This window comes from Periplaneta americana, chromosome 11 (genome assembly GCF_040183065.1).
Source record: "Periplaneta americana isolate PAMFEO1 chromosome 11, P.americana_PAMFEO1_priV1, whole genome shotgun sequence".
Classification (NCBI taxonomy): domain Eukaryota; kingdom Metazoa; phylum Arthropoda; class Insecta; order Blattodea; family Blattidae; genus Periplaneta; species Periplaneta americana.
The window spans coordinates 91,814,135-91,834,067 of record NC_091127.1 but is presented as its reverse complement, the minus strand read 5'-3'; the positions used below and the strand labels follow the sequence as shown (position 1 = coordinate 91,834,067).

The 19,933-nt window shown below is 35.2% G+C and overlaps 1 protein-coding gene across 8 annotated transcripts in view; it reads left to right on the top strand.

Moving 5' to 3' along the window:
• Positions 1-19,933, top strand: part of LOC138709184 (protein SLC31A2-like) — a 152,002-nt gene that overhangs the window by 66,524 nt on the left and 65,545 nt on the right. For 7 of the 8 annotated variants that reach the window (XR_011334862.1, XR_011334861.1, XM_069839757.1 and 4 more), the window contains one exon: positions 12,230-12,305. The exons of the other annotated variant lie outside the window; for it this stretch is intronic. Coding sequence is in view for 5 of the 7 variants with exons in the window: in XM_069839757.1 (XP_069695858.1) it covers positions 12,230-12,305 (76 nt within the window). In the remaining 2 variants the exon portion in view is untranslated. The remainder of the gene's footprint in view (positions 1-12,229; positions 12,306-19,933) is intronic. 8 annotated transcript variants of the gene reach the window in all.

Below are 19,933 nucleotides of genomic sequence, written 5' to 3'. Positions count from 1 at the left end.
CGACTTCTACATAAATATTATTGAGAACTTAAATACTCAAAATTGGTTACTTAACAGATACATTTAACACTGAATTTCTAGGCCTCAAATTTATTTCCACTACCACAGTAGAAATCATGCACGTGATAAAACATCTAAAAAAAAATAATAAAAACAAATTCCTCTGGATATGATGAAATCCTAAGTAAAGTCCTGAAAACCTGTTCTTAAAAAATATCTCCTCCGTTAGTCTATTTATTATCTATGCAATGTGGTGTTTTTCCAGAGAGACTCAAATATTCAATAGTAAAACCAATATACAAAAAGGGAGATAAAGGTACTATTGCTAATTATAGACCCATATCATCTTATTATTCCGATGAGAAGCTTTTATCATCCAGTATGCTCTCAGAAAAGCTGAAAGTTAGAATTTATAAAACAGTTATATTACCGGTTGTTCTGTATAGTTTTATTTATTTTAGTTGGTTATTTAACGACGCTGTATCAACTACTAGGTTATTTAGCATCGATGAGATTGGTGATAGTGAGATGATATTTGGCGAGATGAGGCCGAGGATTCGCCATAGATTACCTTGCATTCACATTACGGTTGGGGAAAACCTCGGAAAAAACCCAACCAGGTAATCAGCCCAAGCGGGGATCGAACCGCACCCGAACGCAACATCAGACCGGCAGGCAAGCGCCTTAACCGACTGAGCCACGCCGGTGGCTTTCTGTATAGTTGTGAAACATGGACTCTCCCTTTGAGAGAGGCTGCACACATTGTATTCTTCACCTGACATAATTAAGAATATTAAATCCAGATGTTTGAGATGGGCAGGGCATGTAGCACGTATAGGCGAATCCAGAAATGCATATAGAGTGTTAGTTGGGAGGCCGAAGGGAAAAAGACCTTTGGGGAGACTGAAGTATAGATGAGAGGATATTATAAAAATGGATTTGAAAAAGGTGGGATATGATGGTAGAGACTGGATTAATCTTGCTTAGGATTAGGGACCGATGGTGGGCTTATGTGAGGGCGGCAATGAACTTCAGGGTTCCTTAAAAGCCATTTGTAAGTAAGTAAGTAAGACCCATATGATACTGTATATCTGTGTATGTGTGTGTTGAAGAAAAACGGAGGGGAAGCTAAAATGAGTTTTTTTCAAGGGGAGGAAAAATTATTATATAAAAATGAAAATTCAGATTTGAAGGGGTGAAGTAGGGTATTAGTGAAAAGTAAACTGGACTTGTTATTAGAAATGTAGATTTTTCGTCCCTATGTTTATTTCTGTTCTATAGTACAGTGAAACCTCTCATTTACGAACATTGAAGGGACGTAACAATCTGTCCACATCTGGGAAGTGTCCTTTATTGGGAGGGATCCTCCCCAATCTAACAGTAAATTTATAATATGCATTATGTATCCATTCACGCTTTAAATGAAATGTATTACTGTAGTTTAATTCTAAATGCAGTATACTACAGTAAATACTTTGCAACTTTGAACTACAGTAGATACGACTGAAAAAGGAAAATAAGTACCTACTGTGCCATGCAATTTTATTCTAGGTCTACAGTTATGCAGTACTGTAATTTACAGTTTTGAACTTTACCTTTACATTCAGGTGCCATGTCTCTCGAAACAGAACAACTGATTGAAGTGAAGAGAATAATCTTACTAACCCTATCATGTGTCAAATACCATCATAGAAATCTTGGACCCATCAGACAGGTTAAATTTTACGACTTCGTTTATCCAACCGCTTCCAGCTAACAAGGGGTAGCCGGCTGGGCTAGTGATAGCATACGAGACCCTTATCGTCTTCTTTCATGTTAAGGAATTTCTGTAGAGTTCTCAAAACTAAATTTTCCATTTTTGTAACACATTAGGTCTTGAAATCCAAGTTCTGTCTGCAGTTAGGAGGTAAAGCAAGCTTTAGGACTTTGAAACAGCTGTCCTTGTCCATGTCTGAGAGTATCCATAAACGAGAGTTAAATTTATCATTATTTCTATATTATTTCAGTTGGGACATAAAAATCTGTCTGTATATGAGGAGTGTCCATATCTTGGAGGTGTCCGTAAGGAGAGGTTTCACTGTATTCCAATTTTTAGGGCAACTGGACATCAATACAAAGACTCGAAGGAAGTTGTGTAACATGATGCAGTGGTAAAGTTTACCAAACATTAACGAAAAATTAGAGAATTTGTGAAGAATTACCTACTAGTCTATGAAAATTACTGAAACGAACAAATAAAAGAAATAAAGTGTAAATGCTCACATTTTAAGTCTGAATTGAAATGAATATAGATCACAGCACACAAAAAATAGAATACAGCTCTTACCAAAATGTAAGGACATTCCTCTACAAGTGATGTTTCACTCCTGTCCTTATACTTATGTGAAACCCCCTGATGTTTATATAGGGACAAAATGCCTGTGGAAAGTGAAACTTTTACTGCAAATCCAATCTGTCTATCTTCCAAACTGTGGATTATATAACAATTTGTCTGTTGTGAAATTTACTGAAAAAAAAACATATTTTGTAGGAAAAAAATAATTACTCCTGAATGTGTTGAATTAGATCTGTGAATTTTGAGATAGAGTTAGACATATCTGAAAGACTTTTTGTGCAATTATTGCTTTTTTGTTTTAAAAATTTGTGACAGTTCATGCAGGCATTGTATTCTAGATTGTTTTGTTTTTCCTTTAAGAAAAATTGCCATTTTCTAAAATTCTCTTGAGCTTGAAATTCGCTGCAAATGGACCTGGATCTGCCACTGTCATTTACATCAAACATTGTGAGTTGGTAACATTGGTCAATCAGCTTATTCCCTTCATTTTTAGTAATCAGCTATGGAGGTTACTACAAGTGTGAAAAGGTTGCATTTCTTTCTTGAAAAAAAAAAAATGAAAATAGGTCAGAATTCAGTGAGTATGGACGTGAAGTCGCAGATTAGTGGAATGTGGAAGAATGACTGGAGATAATATCTAACGTCATTAAAAAATTCACTGATCTAAGTCAACCCATTGTGGAGTAATTTTTTTTTGCTATTAAATATGTAATTATTCAGTGAGTTTCATAACAGACAAATTGTTATGTAACCCACAGTTTGAAAGATAGACAGATTAGATTGGGTTTGCAGTAAAAACTTCACTTTTCACAGGTATCTGGTCCCTGTATAAACATCAGGGGGTTTCATAGAAGTGTAAGGACAGGAGTGAAACATCACTTATGGAGGGGTGTCCTTAAACTTTTGGTAAAAGCTGTACATTCATTAAGAAAAACAGTGATTGACTCAAAATCTTCGTGATTCCCAAAGTAATAAATCGACCAGGACGGCTAACGAAGAAATTTCAGGAGTTGAGTGAGAGAAGCAAAAGAAAAATTAATCAATCAATCCAATCTTCTTAATGTGTCCAGCTGTTTTCTGACAATATAAAGTCCACCATAATCCACTGTAGTCTATTCAGTTTTTGTTTTTCACGAGAAATGAGGGGTATTTTGATTGGTGTTTATTATAGATGCCTGTTGCTAGTAGTCAGAGTTGGGGTGTAGTCAATATATATTGCAGGGCTGTGTCTTCTGCAACTGGTACTGATGATTTTAATTTACTTCTTTTGTGGTTTATGGATGGACAGTATATAAGAATGTGTTCCATATCTTCATCATGATTATTACACCACAGACAAGTAGGATTATCAGAAATGTGAAATCGGTGTTAAATACAATTGTGTGACAATGTGACCTGTTCTGGCTCTTGTTAAAAATGTTTGAATATGTCTGGGCAAGTTTTTGTACTTTTCCAGGTCATTTGGTTTCTTTTGTACAGACTGTAAAATTTTTCCTTTGTCAGAAGAGAGCCAATTGTTGATCCATAGTTTTGTAAAATGAGATTTTACTGAAGCAAAAGCACTGGATAGAGATATCACTTGAAGAGGTCTTGGTTGCAAATATGTTGCCTGTTTTGCAATATTATCGACTTTCTCGTTTCCAGATATACCAAAATGACTAGGTGACCATTGAAATGTTATTTCCTTTTGGAGTTCTTTTAGTTTACTTAGTTGTTTCTGAATTGGAATAATTGTATGTGCATATAGATTTGGTACATATTTAATTATATTAAATATAGCCCCCTTGGAGTCAGTAAGTATGCAAATAGGTTTTTCAGAAATTTGAGTAACACACTGAAGAGCAGCATCAATAGCTAGCAATTCAGTGTCAAGACTAAAAAAAAAAAAAAAAAAAAAAGAAGAAATAAGATTTACCTAGAAATACAGATATGGAAGTTAAATATGGTACCCAGGTGAAATTAGGTACTTGGCATGCTTGTTGAAGCTGCTCTTTCAAGAATACAGTATGAAATAATAGGAACTAATAAAAAGTTAAGCTTATATCGTTGCTACAGTGTGTTACAGAAGGCAAAATTGGATTGCTATCTGCACAATGAGTCATATGATGCTACTGATACTTCTGCTAAGATAAAGTTACAGATTTTATTGGACTATACAATTACACACATTTGGAAGGAGTTGTAAAAACTTAAGTGAAGACGAAAATAACTCATTGGTGTTAATTTGCAAGTGGGGATGTGACGGATTACAACAAGCTCAATATAACAGAGATTTCAGAATTATATGATTCCGACACAAATATTTCTCAGAGTTCTTTTATACTCCTTCAATTAATTTGTAGCAAAATAAAAAGTTGATCTGGTAGAACCCTAATCCTTCTTCACCATGTTATTGTTGTGCTAATAGAATAAGATTTGTCAAAGAATGTACTGACATAACCAATGAAATTTTCTGATGAACCATGGCTCTCATCATCATCGTCATCATCATCATCATCATCATCATCATTATGCTGATCAATGTTAGTCAGATTTTAAGTAATAATAAGCATGAATATTTAGGTTAAACTTATGTTTTGATTTTAACGAATAATTAAATGGCTTGAAATGGTAGAAATAATATTTTTGTTCATAAAAAATATTTCATATCGTTTAAAATACAATAAATTAGTAAGACAGCACGTTTAGACTCAAAGTACAAAAATAATTTTGGCCCCCTAAATTTGCCACATACCCCACTGTGTGTCGGTGGGATTTTTTGTGACTTGGCTAAGCATTTGATTGTGTAGATCACAATATATTAGTAAAAAACTTATAAGTTTTATGATATTAAAGATGAGATGTTAGGTTGGTTTACATCTTACTTATCAAATAGAAAACAAAAAGTAGAAATAAATATACCAAATAATCACACAGTTACTTGTTCAGAATTTAAACATGAAGTTCCCAGGGGTAAATTTTAGGTCCATTATTGTTTCTAGTTTATATTAATGATTTAGCCTTAACCATAAACAATTTATCGCATGTAATTTTATTTACAGATGATACAAGTGTGATTATTTCAAGCAAACAATATGGTCATTGTATAAACACTTTTAATACAGTACTAAATCTAATGAATGAATGGTTCCATGCAAATAAACTAGCACTTAATGTTGATAAAACAGTAATTTAGTACACACAATAGTGCTCAGGTTTTCTACAGGTTTCGATTAAATGGAACTCATCTCAAAGAATCTACTGTATAAGCACAAACTTTCTTGGTTTAGAGTTGGATAATCACTTGAACTGGAAAGCACACATAGAATGTATTACTCCTAAATTGAATTCTGCCTGTTATGCATTAAGTTCATTATCTGTTATTGGTGATATAAGTACTTAAAATGTCATATTTTGCATATTTTCACTCTGTAATGAGTCGCACCCTGTGTGGTTTCCGCCAAGTGCATAACCATTTCTCGGAACTTCTATATAACAATACTAACAGTCGTTGCTGAAAATGGTTCCCGTTTACCGCCACACACAACTGACATCTTCTGATAAATGAATGAACAACACTCTGAAGTTCCACATCATTGATAGCTTGGATTTCTTCTCGTGTATAGTCTTTTAGTTCATCTATAGAGTGAGGATTTTTCCTCTCCATTAATAAAAGACACAGGGTGTTATAACTGGGCTTCATGGAGGCCACAAATTATTTTATTGATTAGTCTCGTACCGAAAATACGCGTCAATTTTCTCATTGACACTGCAGCTGTATGAGCAGTGGGGAATCTTGTTGGAAATAAGCTGACAATCATTCCACGTAAGAACACTATGTTTTCTGCTTGATTTTCCATTCTTCACTGAACCTGTTTCTTTAAATCTTTTAGCGAGTCATCTAATTGTTTTGGCAGAAGGCACAGGTCTGTTTGGAAACTTTATTCGAAATTTTCGTCTTGTTTTCGCACACGACCTTCTGCCTTTTATGTACGTATTGTACATATACACACGTTTACACAGTGAGAATTTGTTGCTAGGCATTGCCTAAATACACAATAATCACTAAACTTTATGCACTAACATTGTACACTTGAAGAATCGAGTTTCATTACACGACTTCTAAGCACACTGAATATCATATGGCTACTGGAGCTCGATTGTGCAGGAAAAATGGTTAGCGCATGGTGGAAACCACACAGAGCATGGCCAACCGGCTGGCCGCTCTTTTCTGAGATGTATGATAATAAGAGCTTTGTATAAGATTAATTGCTGGTTTGCATAAAGGGACATCATGTAAAAATATTTTAAATAATTTAGAAATCTTGACCTTATGTGTGAGTACATTCTTTCTCTAATGATATTTTATATTAAAAACAAAGGTACATTTAATACTAATCAAGGCATTCATAATTTTAATACGAGACATTAATTACATCTTTATCTACCCTCTGTTGGTCTAAGCTGTTATAAAAAAGGAGTTCACTATTCATATATTACAGTCTTCAATGCACTGTCTGATTATCTTAAAGCTTTGAAGGACCATTAGAAAAGGTTTAGAAAAGAACTAACCAAACTTCTACATACTTATACCTTCTACACAGGTGATTAATTGTTTATGTTCGTAAATTGAATTATTCTACTTGATATGAAATCTACAATTTTGTATAGCTCATCTAAAATATGTTTGTATATTGACTTAATCTGTTTACTATGTACTGAATATTTTTGTATTACTTAGCTGATGAATTGTATATCGCTGTGAATTGAATAGTAGTCCGTATAGCTCAACTGATGAATTGTTTACCTATAAATTAAATTAATCTACTTGATTGATTTGTACAATTTTGTACAGCTTAACGAAAGTATGCTTGTAAATTCAATTAATCTGTTTACTATGTATTGTATACATTTGTATAGTTTGGTTGATGAATTGTATAGGCTTTAAATTGAATAGTAATCTGTATAGCTCAACTGATGAATTGTTTATGCTTGTAATTTGAAGTAATTTGCATTATATTTATTATTAATTTTTGTATAATCTGAACTGATTGATGCTTTTAAATTAAATTAAATTGCTCGCTATGTATTATATTTTATAGCTCAACTGATGAGTAATCATTTAGGTTTGTAAATTTAATAATCTGATTGCTATGTACTGTATATTTTTAGTAGAGCCACCAATGCAGCTCAGTCGGCAGATTCACTGGCCTGCTGATCCGGAGTTGCGCTCAGGCTTCGGTTAGATCCCCCATTTGGCCTGATTGGTTTATTTCTTCCGAGATTTTCCACAGTTGTGGGATGGTATTGGGTGGTCCTTAGCCTCACCTGACTTCATCCCCATTTGGTCTGATTACCTGGTTGGGTTTTTTCCCGAGATTTTCCCCAACCATAAGGTAAATGCCAGGTAATCTGTGGCAAATCTTCGGCCTTGCCTCATCAAACTCCATCTCGCCAAAAAATTGTGATGTTGTAAAATTTTGACTTTGTAAGATCTATGGAATGCAATAAATGAAATGAAATTTCACAGAGTCTTGCAACACCAGATTTAATATATACATAACAAACAGTATTGCTTGAAGACACCTAGACTTAACTTTGGCTGCTAAGCCATTGTACTGATCAGTATTTACCGAAGTTCCGTAGTAAGTTTGTGCAATTAATTTACTGCTACAATCAAATTCTTCTAAATGACTGAAGACGACAGCGGATGTTCTCTCAGCTGTTCTATCATCACTAACATCTGCAAACGTGAATTTCAGCCTTTGGATCAATGTATATCTAAAAACAACGCATCTGTGGTTTCGTCAACAATTATCACAACAAACTGTGTATCTAAGATTTCCTGTTTGATTTCTTTCATCATTTATGCAAGCTAAGATCATTTTGAATTGCAGAACTTTGACTGGAGAAAACAGTACTGGCTGGCAAGTGACATTTTAAAGCAGAGTCTCTTTCTGGCATTAACTCAATCAATTCCCATAATTACCTTTATTGGAAGAGCTTTCCATTTCGTCATGGCCACGGAATGGTTGCTCCTGAAATGCTAAATAGCATGTTACATTTATCAAACAGTTAAGTACATACCTATCTAGCATTATGTCTTTGAATATTCTCCTTTTTTGTGGCCTACTTAGTGAAAACTCAATCCTAGTGTCATATTTTTCGAATTCTTTAAGACTAATAATAAGCTGATGATGCTTTCATAGCACATTCCCTAAATTATCCAAATAACACCATCAGTATTCCAGACAGTTTTGTGAAGACAAAATAGGATATAAGGCCAGCAAAATAATTTATTTAGTTTGTTGCGGCCACACAACCACGGAATTTCACTATATTTACTTTCTGAAGACGAAAGTTTCACAATCTTAGCACTCACTTTTTTTTTGCCTGATGCAAGTTTGGGAGAGGAGGGGTTGGACATCTTCTGAAACTATGTTTTTCTTTTCACTATAACTTTAGGTACTGAAAGGTTTCTAAAAAATTCGTTCATTAAACACACGAATCATTAGCCGTTGTCAATTAATACCTGACACTGAAGTACCAGTAAGCTTTCTCAACTGTGGTATAATACATAATAAAACAACGAACACAGTCGAACTGTAGTAATTTTACCTGATATAACAAATACAATATTGAAGAAGAACCCACATGTGAAGATGACATTCCGCCAATACAGAATTTAAATCTGCCTACATAAAATTCACTATTATTAAAATTAACCAAGCCCATGTTCCTGGGAGATTTTCTACTTAAAATATTGTCAGATATGAACATGCTGTTGTCGGCGCAGATGCATTGATCATGCAAGAGGAAGACCTCACACCTACTTCAGGCTTCGGGAAATATTTCTGACTTCCTACAGCCCTATAGTATTGTGCAATACCCGTTCCTACCCCTTCACTGTACCGGACCATCCACTTGTAGTGAATGCCATGAGGTTCCTCAGGCAGGCAGAAGCGGATTGGTAAAGAATGACATAACTTAGTCAAATCTACCTCTCAGACATCTTTCAGTGGCGACAAACTGGCACAGACTAGAACTACGTAGTCAAATTGACCATTACAAAAGTACAGAATATTTCAGAAGACGACATGGAGAGTGTAGGAACTTCCTACATGAAGAAATCGTACTGTCTTGAAAAAATCCCAGAGAGAAACTTGCAAATCAATTGTGGTACAGTGCTTTGTCAATCATGACTACTAATTTAGGTGGAAAATTTGTCATTGATTTCATCCCCATGTAATTCATATCAGTATAGTAATCTCCCGAGTTCTTGCCAGGTTTGAACATCAATAGGGCATACATAATTATTATATGTCGGCCCTTTGAAACAGGAGCTCAGAGACTTTTGTTATATCAATATCACTCCACACATATGTAACACTTCGTGTATGTTAAGCGAATATAACTCATTGATATAAACAAAAGGGCACCCTTGATTCCTTTAAGTGGCAATGCTTGAGAGATAGTTCACGCTCTTAAGACAAATGACACTTTTTTGGATTAATACACTTTTATTGTTCATAGAATTTTTACTTGATTATTTAATAACGCTGTATCAACTACTGGGTTGTTTAATGTCGATGGAATTGGTGATAGCGAGATGGTATTTGGTGAGTTGAGGTCGAGGATTCGCCATAGATTACCTGACATTCGTCTTATGGTTGGGGAAAACTACTGAAGAAATCCAACCAGGTAATCAGCCCAAGGGGGAATCGAACTCATGCTCTAGCGCTACCTCCTGAACTACGCAAGTGGCTTTCACAGATTTCATTTACCCAAAGCCCAAATCCTTTATAATACGACTTACGGCCCTTGATCTTCCTGTAAACTGTATTTTATCTTTTAACACTGACAGTGATAAGAAAGAATGCAATGTGGGTCATTTTCCAATTGTTATATTAAATTTGTTTATTGTTCTCCATATGACACACTTAAAGAATTTGTCAATATTTGTTTTTGTTTTCTTCTTTCTATATTTTTCCTGGGAGTTGAGAATTAAGCCCTCTCATTGGCATTTTGTTATCCCATTTTCACTATTCGCTTCATTCTGCTGCTCGACACCCGTAGCTTGGCATCGAACTGGTATACAGGAGGTTTAAAAAATACGGGGCATAATTTCAGGTATGTATTTCCCACATGTAGACAATCAAAATAGTTCATTACAACATTTCCGAGTTATGGCCTTCACAACATTGAAATTCACCAGAACGTTTTTCTTTCCGCACGTCGCCGTCAAAGGAGACATTAAGAGGGCACTCTGACAGTTCATTCCGAGGCGAAGGTTACATTCAGTGTTGTGTAGGCGTTAGACTGTGCGACATGTATTCAAATCAAGAGCTGGCAGAGATACACTTCATGTACAGTAAGGCAGACGGCAATGCTGCGCTGGCTTGTCGTTTGTACCAGGAGAGGTACCCACAGCGACAATGTCCAGATCGGAAGACATTTGTACGTCTCCATTACCGTCTGTGCGAGTATGGAAAATTTAACTCTCCTGGTTTGGGAAGGGGACGACCAAGATCTACAACTCCAGAAGTACAGGAGGAGATTCTGGAGGCTGTGAACATGACTCCTTCTATCAGCACATAAAGGGTAGCGTTGCAAGTCAATGTTCCTCATACGACTGTCTGGAGACTGTTGAAAGAGTATCAATTGTATCCTTATCATTTGCAACGTGTACAGGCCCTGTCACCAGTAGATTACCCTGCACGAGTTAGGTTCTGTCAGTGGTTCTTGCAGCAGTGTGGTGTAAATCCGAAGTTTCCTGCCTTAGTATTATTTACAGATGAAGCACAGTTCACACGAGATGGCATAACAAATTTCCGCAATCAGCATGTATGGGTGTATGAAAACCCACGTGCAACTGTTCCATCTCATCACCAGGTGCGGTTCTCCCTCAACATGTGGGCCGATATCATTGGTGATCGATTAGTTGGACCCCATGTACTTGTAAACAGACTTACGGGGCAGGCGTACACAAACTTCCTGGAAAACACCATACCTCATGTTTTAGAAGACACTCCACTGATCAGTCGTCAATACATTCACTTCTTGCATGATGGCGCTCCTGCACACTTCAGTCGTAAGGCTCACCGGTACTTGGATCGAAGGTTTCCTGATCGATGGATAGGTAGAGGTGGCCCAATTGCTTGGCCTCCACGCTCACCTGATCTGAACCCTCTCGATTTCTACTTGTGGGGCCATTTAAAATCATTGATTTATTTGTCTCCGGTGCCTGATTTGGAATCCCTTCGGAATCGAATTGTGGCATGTTCTGAGGACATACACAATACTCCTGGAGTTTGGGATCATGTTCGCAGGTCAATGAGACATCGATGTGAGGTCTGTATTCAAGCAGGAGGTGGACATTTTGAATATCTTCTGTAATGACAACGATCTGCGGAAAGAAAAACATTCCGGTGAATTTCAATGTTGTGAAGGCCATAACTCGGAAATGAAGCATTTCCGGACACATGTTGTAATGAACTATTTTGATTGTCTACATGTGGGAAATTCATACCTGAAATTATGCCCCGTATTTTTTAAACACCCTGTATATAATTCAAATAATACTGGTAGGTAAGTATTGAAACAACCATAAAATCAAATTACTGGTAGTGTACTGTACCGGTACATTTTCATGCAAGATAGTAGCATCAGAACAACTCCCGCCTGTTCCCGTGCCTTTAGTTCCTGCTGGTGGCTCTTGCGCACCTCAGGGTTTTTGTCATACCTCGTTTACTGTAGTAATGGACTCTGATTTTTGTGTATGAAAATGTTGTGCTTTAAGCTTGTGAGGGTGGTGGTGGCAGCAATGGCACTGGCTGTGATGGTGAAAATAAATTAATATACCTATACATTTCAGTAAACTTAAAGCACTGACGAATTATTACTTATGAATTTCAGATGCATATGAGTTATTGGTTTGGGACGTCCGTGGGTGATTTGCTTTTCAAAGGCTTCACCATTTCGTCTACATCAGGTAAACTGTTTTGTATTACATTGTATTATATTTGTTATGAAGTCATCTTCATTTAGACTGTTGTAAATTTATAATGTATGAGTTCAACATTGAGTTGATTACTGAAGTTTAACTATTACTTACTGATCTCTGTTTAGCTTAGGAATAAAATTGCAAGTAATCTATTCATAAGACATAAAGTTTCACTCATTTCGTAGTGAAATAATATAGTGAGATACTAATATGTCCTATGATTATTATGTAATAATCTTACCTAAGGATATTCCTAGTTACTATCAATTGCTTTTGTAATTTATAATCACGCCTAGTAAAAAATGCATTTGGACCTCATAATATATTACAGCACATGCTACAGGGAAGATTATCGATTACACAATCATAGTTAGAGAGGGGAAGGGAGTGAACGAGCAGAATGTAATTAAATGAATCAAACAAAATATAACACCCTTGACTTCATAACCACAAAGATAATAAAAATTGAACTAATACCCATCATTTCTGTTTTTGTTAAACTTAATCTGTGCAAATTCAAATTATGAAATACGTAAATATTATACGCTTAAATAATAAAGAGATAAAATCTCATATTCTGGTGTGTTTGTTTATAATCTTAATATATACAACTATATAGGTCGATTCACATTATACGGAATGTCAACGTTACAGACTGTCACTGTCACCGTCACATCCAATGCAAACTCATTCACATTTAACGGCAAGTGACCGTCAGTTTGCCAGCGTCATCAAGAATGGAGAAGTAGTCTATGCTCTCAAACAATGTCGTAGCTCCTACGAGAGATAATCAATTGCGCTGTAATTTTTAGGATTCATGTATAAATGTCTAAGGAAAGCATAGAAAAAAATTGGAATCAAAATCTTTTATGGACAGTGAGAAAAAAATTACTATATTCGAAGTCACCCGTTGAAAGAGACATTGACTATCAAAAGTTGTTAAGTGACAATTTTTTTTATTTTTCAAGTTAGATTATTACTGTCATTATTATTATTATTATTATTATTATTATTATTATTATTATTATTATTATTATTATTATTATTATTTTCATGGAATGAAGCTTTCTTGTTTCATTTTCCTGCCCTAGCAGAATCAAGATTTGACATTGCTATCTCTCACTCTCTTTTTTAACTTTTTCGAATGTGTTTAGCACTTCACCCGATTTACTGAGTCTTGAGCTCACAAGCAAACATTCTCAAGGGGGCAGATAAAAAAGTTATATTTTTTCCACCATGTTAATAATGTCAAAACAAATATTTACACAAATTTTGGCCACTCGAACGCAATTACGAGGGCTGTAAAAAATAAGTTTCCCTGAGGCTGTGTAGTGAAAGAAAACACAATTTCTTTGAAAAAATTATTGGAACAGGTACAACAATTGTTGAGCTATTTTTCAATATATTCCCCACTGGAATTGAGACATTTGTCATACCATGGGATCGACAGAGAGGTGCAGACAGCTGGCTGTCATTCACTGGTTCCGATGTCAGGCGGCAGACTTTTATGACACAAGGCTACGAAAGTTAACCCCACTGTGTGACAAATGTCTGAATTTCGAAGGGAAATATGTTTAAAAATATATCAACTATTGCTTCATCTATTCCAATAAATCTTTATATAAAATTGTTTTTTCTTGCTGTAAACGACACCAGGAAAACATTTTTATTGTGTTCGAGTGGCCAAAATGTGTACAAGCACTTGTTTTGATATCGTTAATATGGTGGAAGAAAAGAAATTAATTTTTTTGTCTGCTCCCATGGGAATGTTTGCTTGCCAGATGAAAGATAAGAATATATTTATGTAATAATATGGGGATTATTATGCAATAAAATATGAAATATGAATCCTTTTATTCGGCGGCGTTAAGTAACTTGTGACCTTCTCTTCTACTCAATCAATCCTACAATAAATACCAGTACAAAATTTATAGTATAATAATAGTAATAATAATAATAATAATAATAATAATAATAATAATAATAATAGTAATAAGAGTAATAACACTGTCAGATAAAATCAAATAAATTAGGTGCTTGGTGCCTTCTTTTCCACCGACACTATAATAATAATAATAGTGACAGTAATACCAATAATAAATTCATTCTTATAATTTTTCTCAATTTCAAAGTATGTCATACTAGTGTTCCATCAGCATAGATGTTATTTATATAGGTACTGTACTAGGAATATTTTAATTACATTTCAAAACGCACGATTAACTCGAAAGCCTTAAACAATGGAAACATTTTGAACACAAATTTAGAATCAGAGCGATAATTTCTATGAATATCTGCACTTCTAACAGAAAAAGTTGTCACTGTGCATACAAAAGTCCGCCACTCAAACACCCGCATTTAACTCACCGTAATTCGCAAACTGGTACAGATTTTGAGTATCATTCACTTTTAAAAGTAATTTCCATTTTTCTAAACATCTCTCTCGCTTTGACCCCCATCTAACGTTAAACATAAAAAGTTTGTCGCTTATTACTTTTGAGAGTGTCAGTGTCTATTTTGAATGGGTGACTTCGAAGTTGGTAATTTTTTCTCACTGTCCAAAAAAAAAATTTGATTCCAAATTTTTTCTATGCTTTCCTTAGACTTTTATCTACAAACCCTAAAAATTACAGTGCAATTGATTGTCTCTCATAGGAGCCACGACATGTTAATATTTAATGTTGCTGCTAGAGTCTACCAGAACAAACCATCTACAGGTTCCATCACGTCAACGTCAAAACATTCTCCTCGAGAATCCCAAATGGTTCGTGACGTTGATGGTCCGTGACGTTGCCTCTGTGTGTGTGCGTGCGCGTGTGTGTGACGAGAGAGAGAATCCCAAATGGTTCGTCACGTTGATGGTCCATGACGTTGCCTCTGTGTGCGTGCGTGTGTGTATGTGTGTATGTGTGTGTGTGTGTGTGTGTGTGTGTGTGTGTGTGTGTGTGTGTGTGTGTGTGTGTGTGTGGGAGGGGGAGAGGGAGGGAGAGAGAGAGAGAGATTTTTTTTTTTTTGCTTGCGCACTTTGCGCCACCGCGAATTTTACGCACCGTAAATTTTAAAGGATTATTTTCAACTTTAATCTTGTTTCATGTATTTTCCGCACACATTTTACGTTCATTTTTTTTTTCGGTATAGTATGAATTTTCCTTCCCTAAATTCCTCTGTCAATATTTGCATTCCACGGCATTGTTGATTGACCAGTACCGAACTGAACTACTGTCAGTGACACAGTTCATCTGCCTTGAAAGGAATGCGGAGTTGGGGTAGTAGTTTAGCACTAGTAGTGGATGGAGAGAAAGTTAGAAATACAATGTAGAATGCATTATAAACACATTGATTTACCAATTCTGCACCATGTTACAATGGAGTAGCTAATTCTGAATCACTTCACAAAGAAACCCTAAATAACGTTACTTCAACACTGATGCTTTTCCTTGTAAATTACTCCTAAGAGCAGTGACTGTGACAAGTTTTACTGTTTAACAGGTATCGTGTAGTTGTCACCGCAAAATGAAGAATGCATCAATCAACCACCTATAGGCCTATAAACTCGTACAATGTGCTCAATTAAAAACTACCTATTGAGAATGCTACTTTGCATTCATTATGGTTGCTGTATACCCAATTTATAATTCAAGATTACCAGTACCGGTAGAATTAGGTGAGAAAAGTACTGTATTCGTAATTACTATATACTTGAATAAAACGCAGATCAAGAAGTCTAATGTAAAAAGTTCCCATATTTCACGCACCCCAATTTTTCAAACAGCCAAAATAGATTAAAAAAGTGCGCAAATTACGCGAGCAAATGCAGTATGTATGTATGTATAGTAGCGTGCAAATTAATCCAAACACGACATATTTTTACATTTTCTGTCATTGTTGGCCTCACAGCTGCTCATACCGCTTTAATTGACATCTGTAGTACGTGTAATTCCATTGTTGAAGGTCTGTCGTTATTATTTTTTTTATAATATATGACATTTTGCCTGTCGTTTTGTACTTATAAGCATTTCAGTTGTGTTGAAGACTTAATACTGCAATCCTGTGTACATTCTGTCGTCTTCACAAATGGATACAACTCCACGAAAACGGTCTAAAATTATAACATTAGCAGAGCATTCTTCTATGACACAGAGGCAAATTGCTGCAGAATGTCACATCGGTTTGGCTACTGTTAATTCGATCATAAAACGATACAGGGAGACTGGATCCATCACACCCCAGAAAAAAGGAAACTGTGGCCGGAAAAGGAAGACTTCATCTGCAGATGATCGTGTAATTGTCAGGAAAAGTAAATTAAATCCTAGACTAACTGCTGTGGACTTAACCCGCGAGTTAATGGCTACCACTGGGGCGAATATTCACGTCACAACAGTGTGGCGTAGGCTTTTGGAAGCTGGACGAAGGGCTCGTAAGCCTATTAAGAAGCAACTGCTAACCCCTGTTATGTGCAAAAAACGCTTAATGTGGGCAAAATTACATCAACACTGGACAGTGAATGACTGGAAGAATGTACTTTTTTCCGATGAGTCTCATTTCGAGGTCCACGGCCACCGTGTTTCTTACGTATGGAAAGGATCCGAAAAAGTAACAGCAGCTCATCTCCAACAAGCACCCAAATACCCCCCTAAAGTAATGTTTTGGGGTTGTTTTACACATGAAGGGCCTGGAGCATTAATACCTATCAAGGGAATGATGAATTCTGACAAATATATTCACTTATTGGAAACCAGAATCATACCCCAGTTGCAAAAATTATTTCGGATGGCAGAGGTGTGTTCCAACAAGACCTGGCACCATGCCATACATCTCGAAAAACTACAGAATTCTTCAGCAAGAAGAATATTCAGGTACTCCCCTGGCTAGGCAACTCACCCGACATCAACTCCATTGAGAACTTGTGGTCAATTTGCAAAAGAAGAATGCAAAAAATGGATTGTTCTACAAAGGAAAAGATGATTTCTGCCCTCATTGGTGTATGGTTTCACGATGAAGAAATGAATAATATTTGTGGGAAATTAGTGGAATCCATGCCATATCGTTTCAGAGCTGTTATTAGGAACAAGGGAGGCCACATAGATTACTGAGGTATGTCTTAGATCCTTTTTTTATCCCGTTTGAGTGTTTTTGCATAAGTAATTACGTTGTTCGGATTAATTTGCACACTACTGTATGTATGTATGTATGTATGTATGTATGTATGTATGTATGTATGTGGTGTATGTGTGTATGTATGTATGTTCTCTATACAAATCTACATGCTTTGGCTGATATGTGTCAAAGAATGCACATTTAACCTTCATAACCAGGAGAAAAACGTAGGCTACATTAAAATTGTGCAGATGGACGTTAAATTTATTTAAAAAAATAAAAATAAAAATGTTTGTGTATAATATTAGAATGCAATCTGTCTGTTGTATTCAACATGGACTTTCACAAGGCCATGGAAATTACGTATAACACGAAATTAAATAACATTGTTGATACACATCATGAAGGCTAAAACTAGATAATTCATGCAATAAGTATCTTTATGCAGTCCAGGACCGTACTATGAATTTCTCGATGCAGTTGTAGATAGTGAGCAGACTGTGTTTTATCCAACTGAATTCTTGAATTCTTTGAAACTACAAGGATTGCTACCATGTAATTTAATACTTAATATTGAATCACCAATAGTACTATTGTGAAATATTGACCCACCAAAATTATGCAATGGAACAAGAATTGGTGTGAAAAAAACTCATGCAAAACATAGTGAAAAAATCTCATGCAAAACGTAATAGAAGTGACAGTATTAACTGACAAAATGAAAGGAGAATATGTTTTTATCCCACGCATACCTATGATACCCACTAACATGTCTTTCGATTTTAAGTACTGTAACAGTAATTTCAGTGCGACTAGCATTTGTAATGGCCATATGAAAATTTAAGCTCAAGGACAGTCGCTCAAAGTTGCAGACATTAACTTAAACACTCCGTGTTTTTCACATTCTCAACTATATTTTATACAAAGAAGTAGGAAAAAAAAAAAAAAATTATACATAATCAATAAGCAATTCAATGATACTTTTGTCAAGTTGCTAATGTAATAATATGCGAATGTAAGTAAGCCGACTGAAAATAACACTTTATTAATTCTAAAATATACTTCTCTCAAAATATTGTTGTTCATGTCCGAAAATGTGTTACTGCGATATTCTAACTGTATAATCAAGTTGCCAATGTAATATGTTATGCGTTGTGGAAATAACAATCTCTTAATTTCTAAAGAAACCGGTATATGTCTGTCAGAATATTAGTCTTTTTGTTAAAAAATGACTTACTGCTGTATCTGTGTATAAAATAAGAATTAATATAATATGTTCTGAATTTGTTACATATAGTTTCTCAAGTCATATTAAAAAACATAGGCATACAGCGGTCAAGGGATAAAAAATCTTCCAATATAAATTTTATGTATATATATATATTTTCTTTGGTATGACTGATAGAGAGATAAATTTTGGCTCTCGATGACACCCCAACAGATTCAGACTGGGAACAAGGGAATTCTCTGTTTGTCGTCAGCTGTCTCTGAAATTCAAGTGAAAGCACACACAGATATGAAATTACGTAAAATGCACAGCTTCAGATCAATATACAGATCTTATAATTATTTCATTTCTGCCTCTGTGCAACATCACATTTGCGGGGAGAGGAAAGAAGATGGCAGAAAGGTTATAATGCTTTTTAATACGTTGACTCCCATGAGTAAGATAAGCCACTTGAAATATAACAGTCACTGACAGGCAGAGATAAAATGTAAGATCTGTAGAACATTGGTACAATGCTAAGTGGGCATATAGGGACCGATGGGTGTGTTTTTGTTTTGCTGAATTTCTAGACAGTGTTAATTCATTTAAAATTTGTGTGACTGTAACCTATATAAGTTACATGTTCGTTTGATTTTACTTTATTTATAGTTTGATTTTTCTATTATTTTATTTGTATTTCTGGTGATGTGGATGGCCTTAACTACACCAGAATAAATAAATAAACACACACACAGATATATATATATATATATACATATATATATATATATATATATATATACACACACACACACACATATACATACAAATTAAAAAACATTTGAAAGTAAGGCACGTGATGAAATGTATTCTTTTGTTGCCTGATTTGCAGTTGTTTTAAATCGAGTTAATCCTTTCAGGCATTTGGCTAAGAAGTTCGTTAATTCATGTAAGTGACGCTGTGTAAAGATTCATCTTTATGGACGAGAAAAAACTTATTAAAGACAATTCGTTTTTGTTGTCTATAGTTGAGTTTCTGAGATTTTTGGAAAAGTCTAACAACCAGTTTAATTTTAAAAAAAAAAAAAAAAAAAAAAAGGACAACCTGGGAAACACTGGTGCTTTCAGCTAGTATATTTATAAAAATCACAATAACATGAAGACTGTGTCATCAACTTGGTACTATGAATAACTATGCACAGTTCCAGAAAATAAAAAATGGCCCTCCTGAATTTTCTAAGTTCCAGATTCAACGCATTGTGCATGCTCAGTGCTCCAAAGCAGCAGTACACACTAGATTGCTTTGGCAATT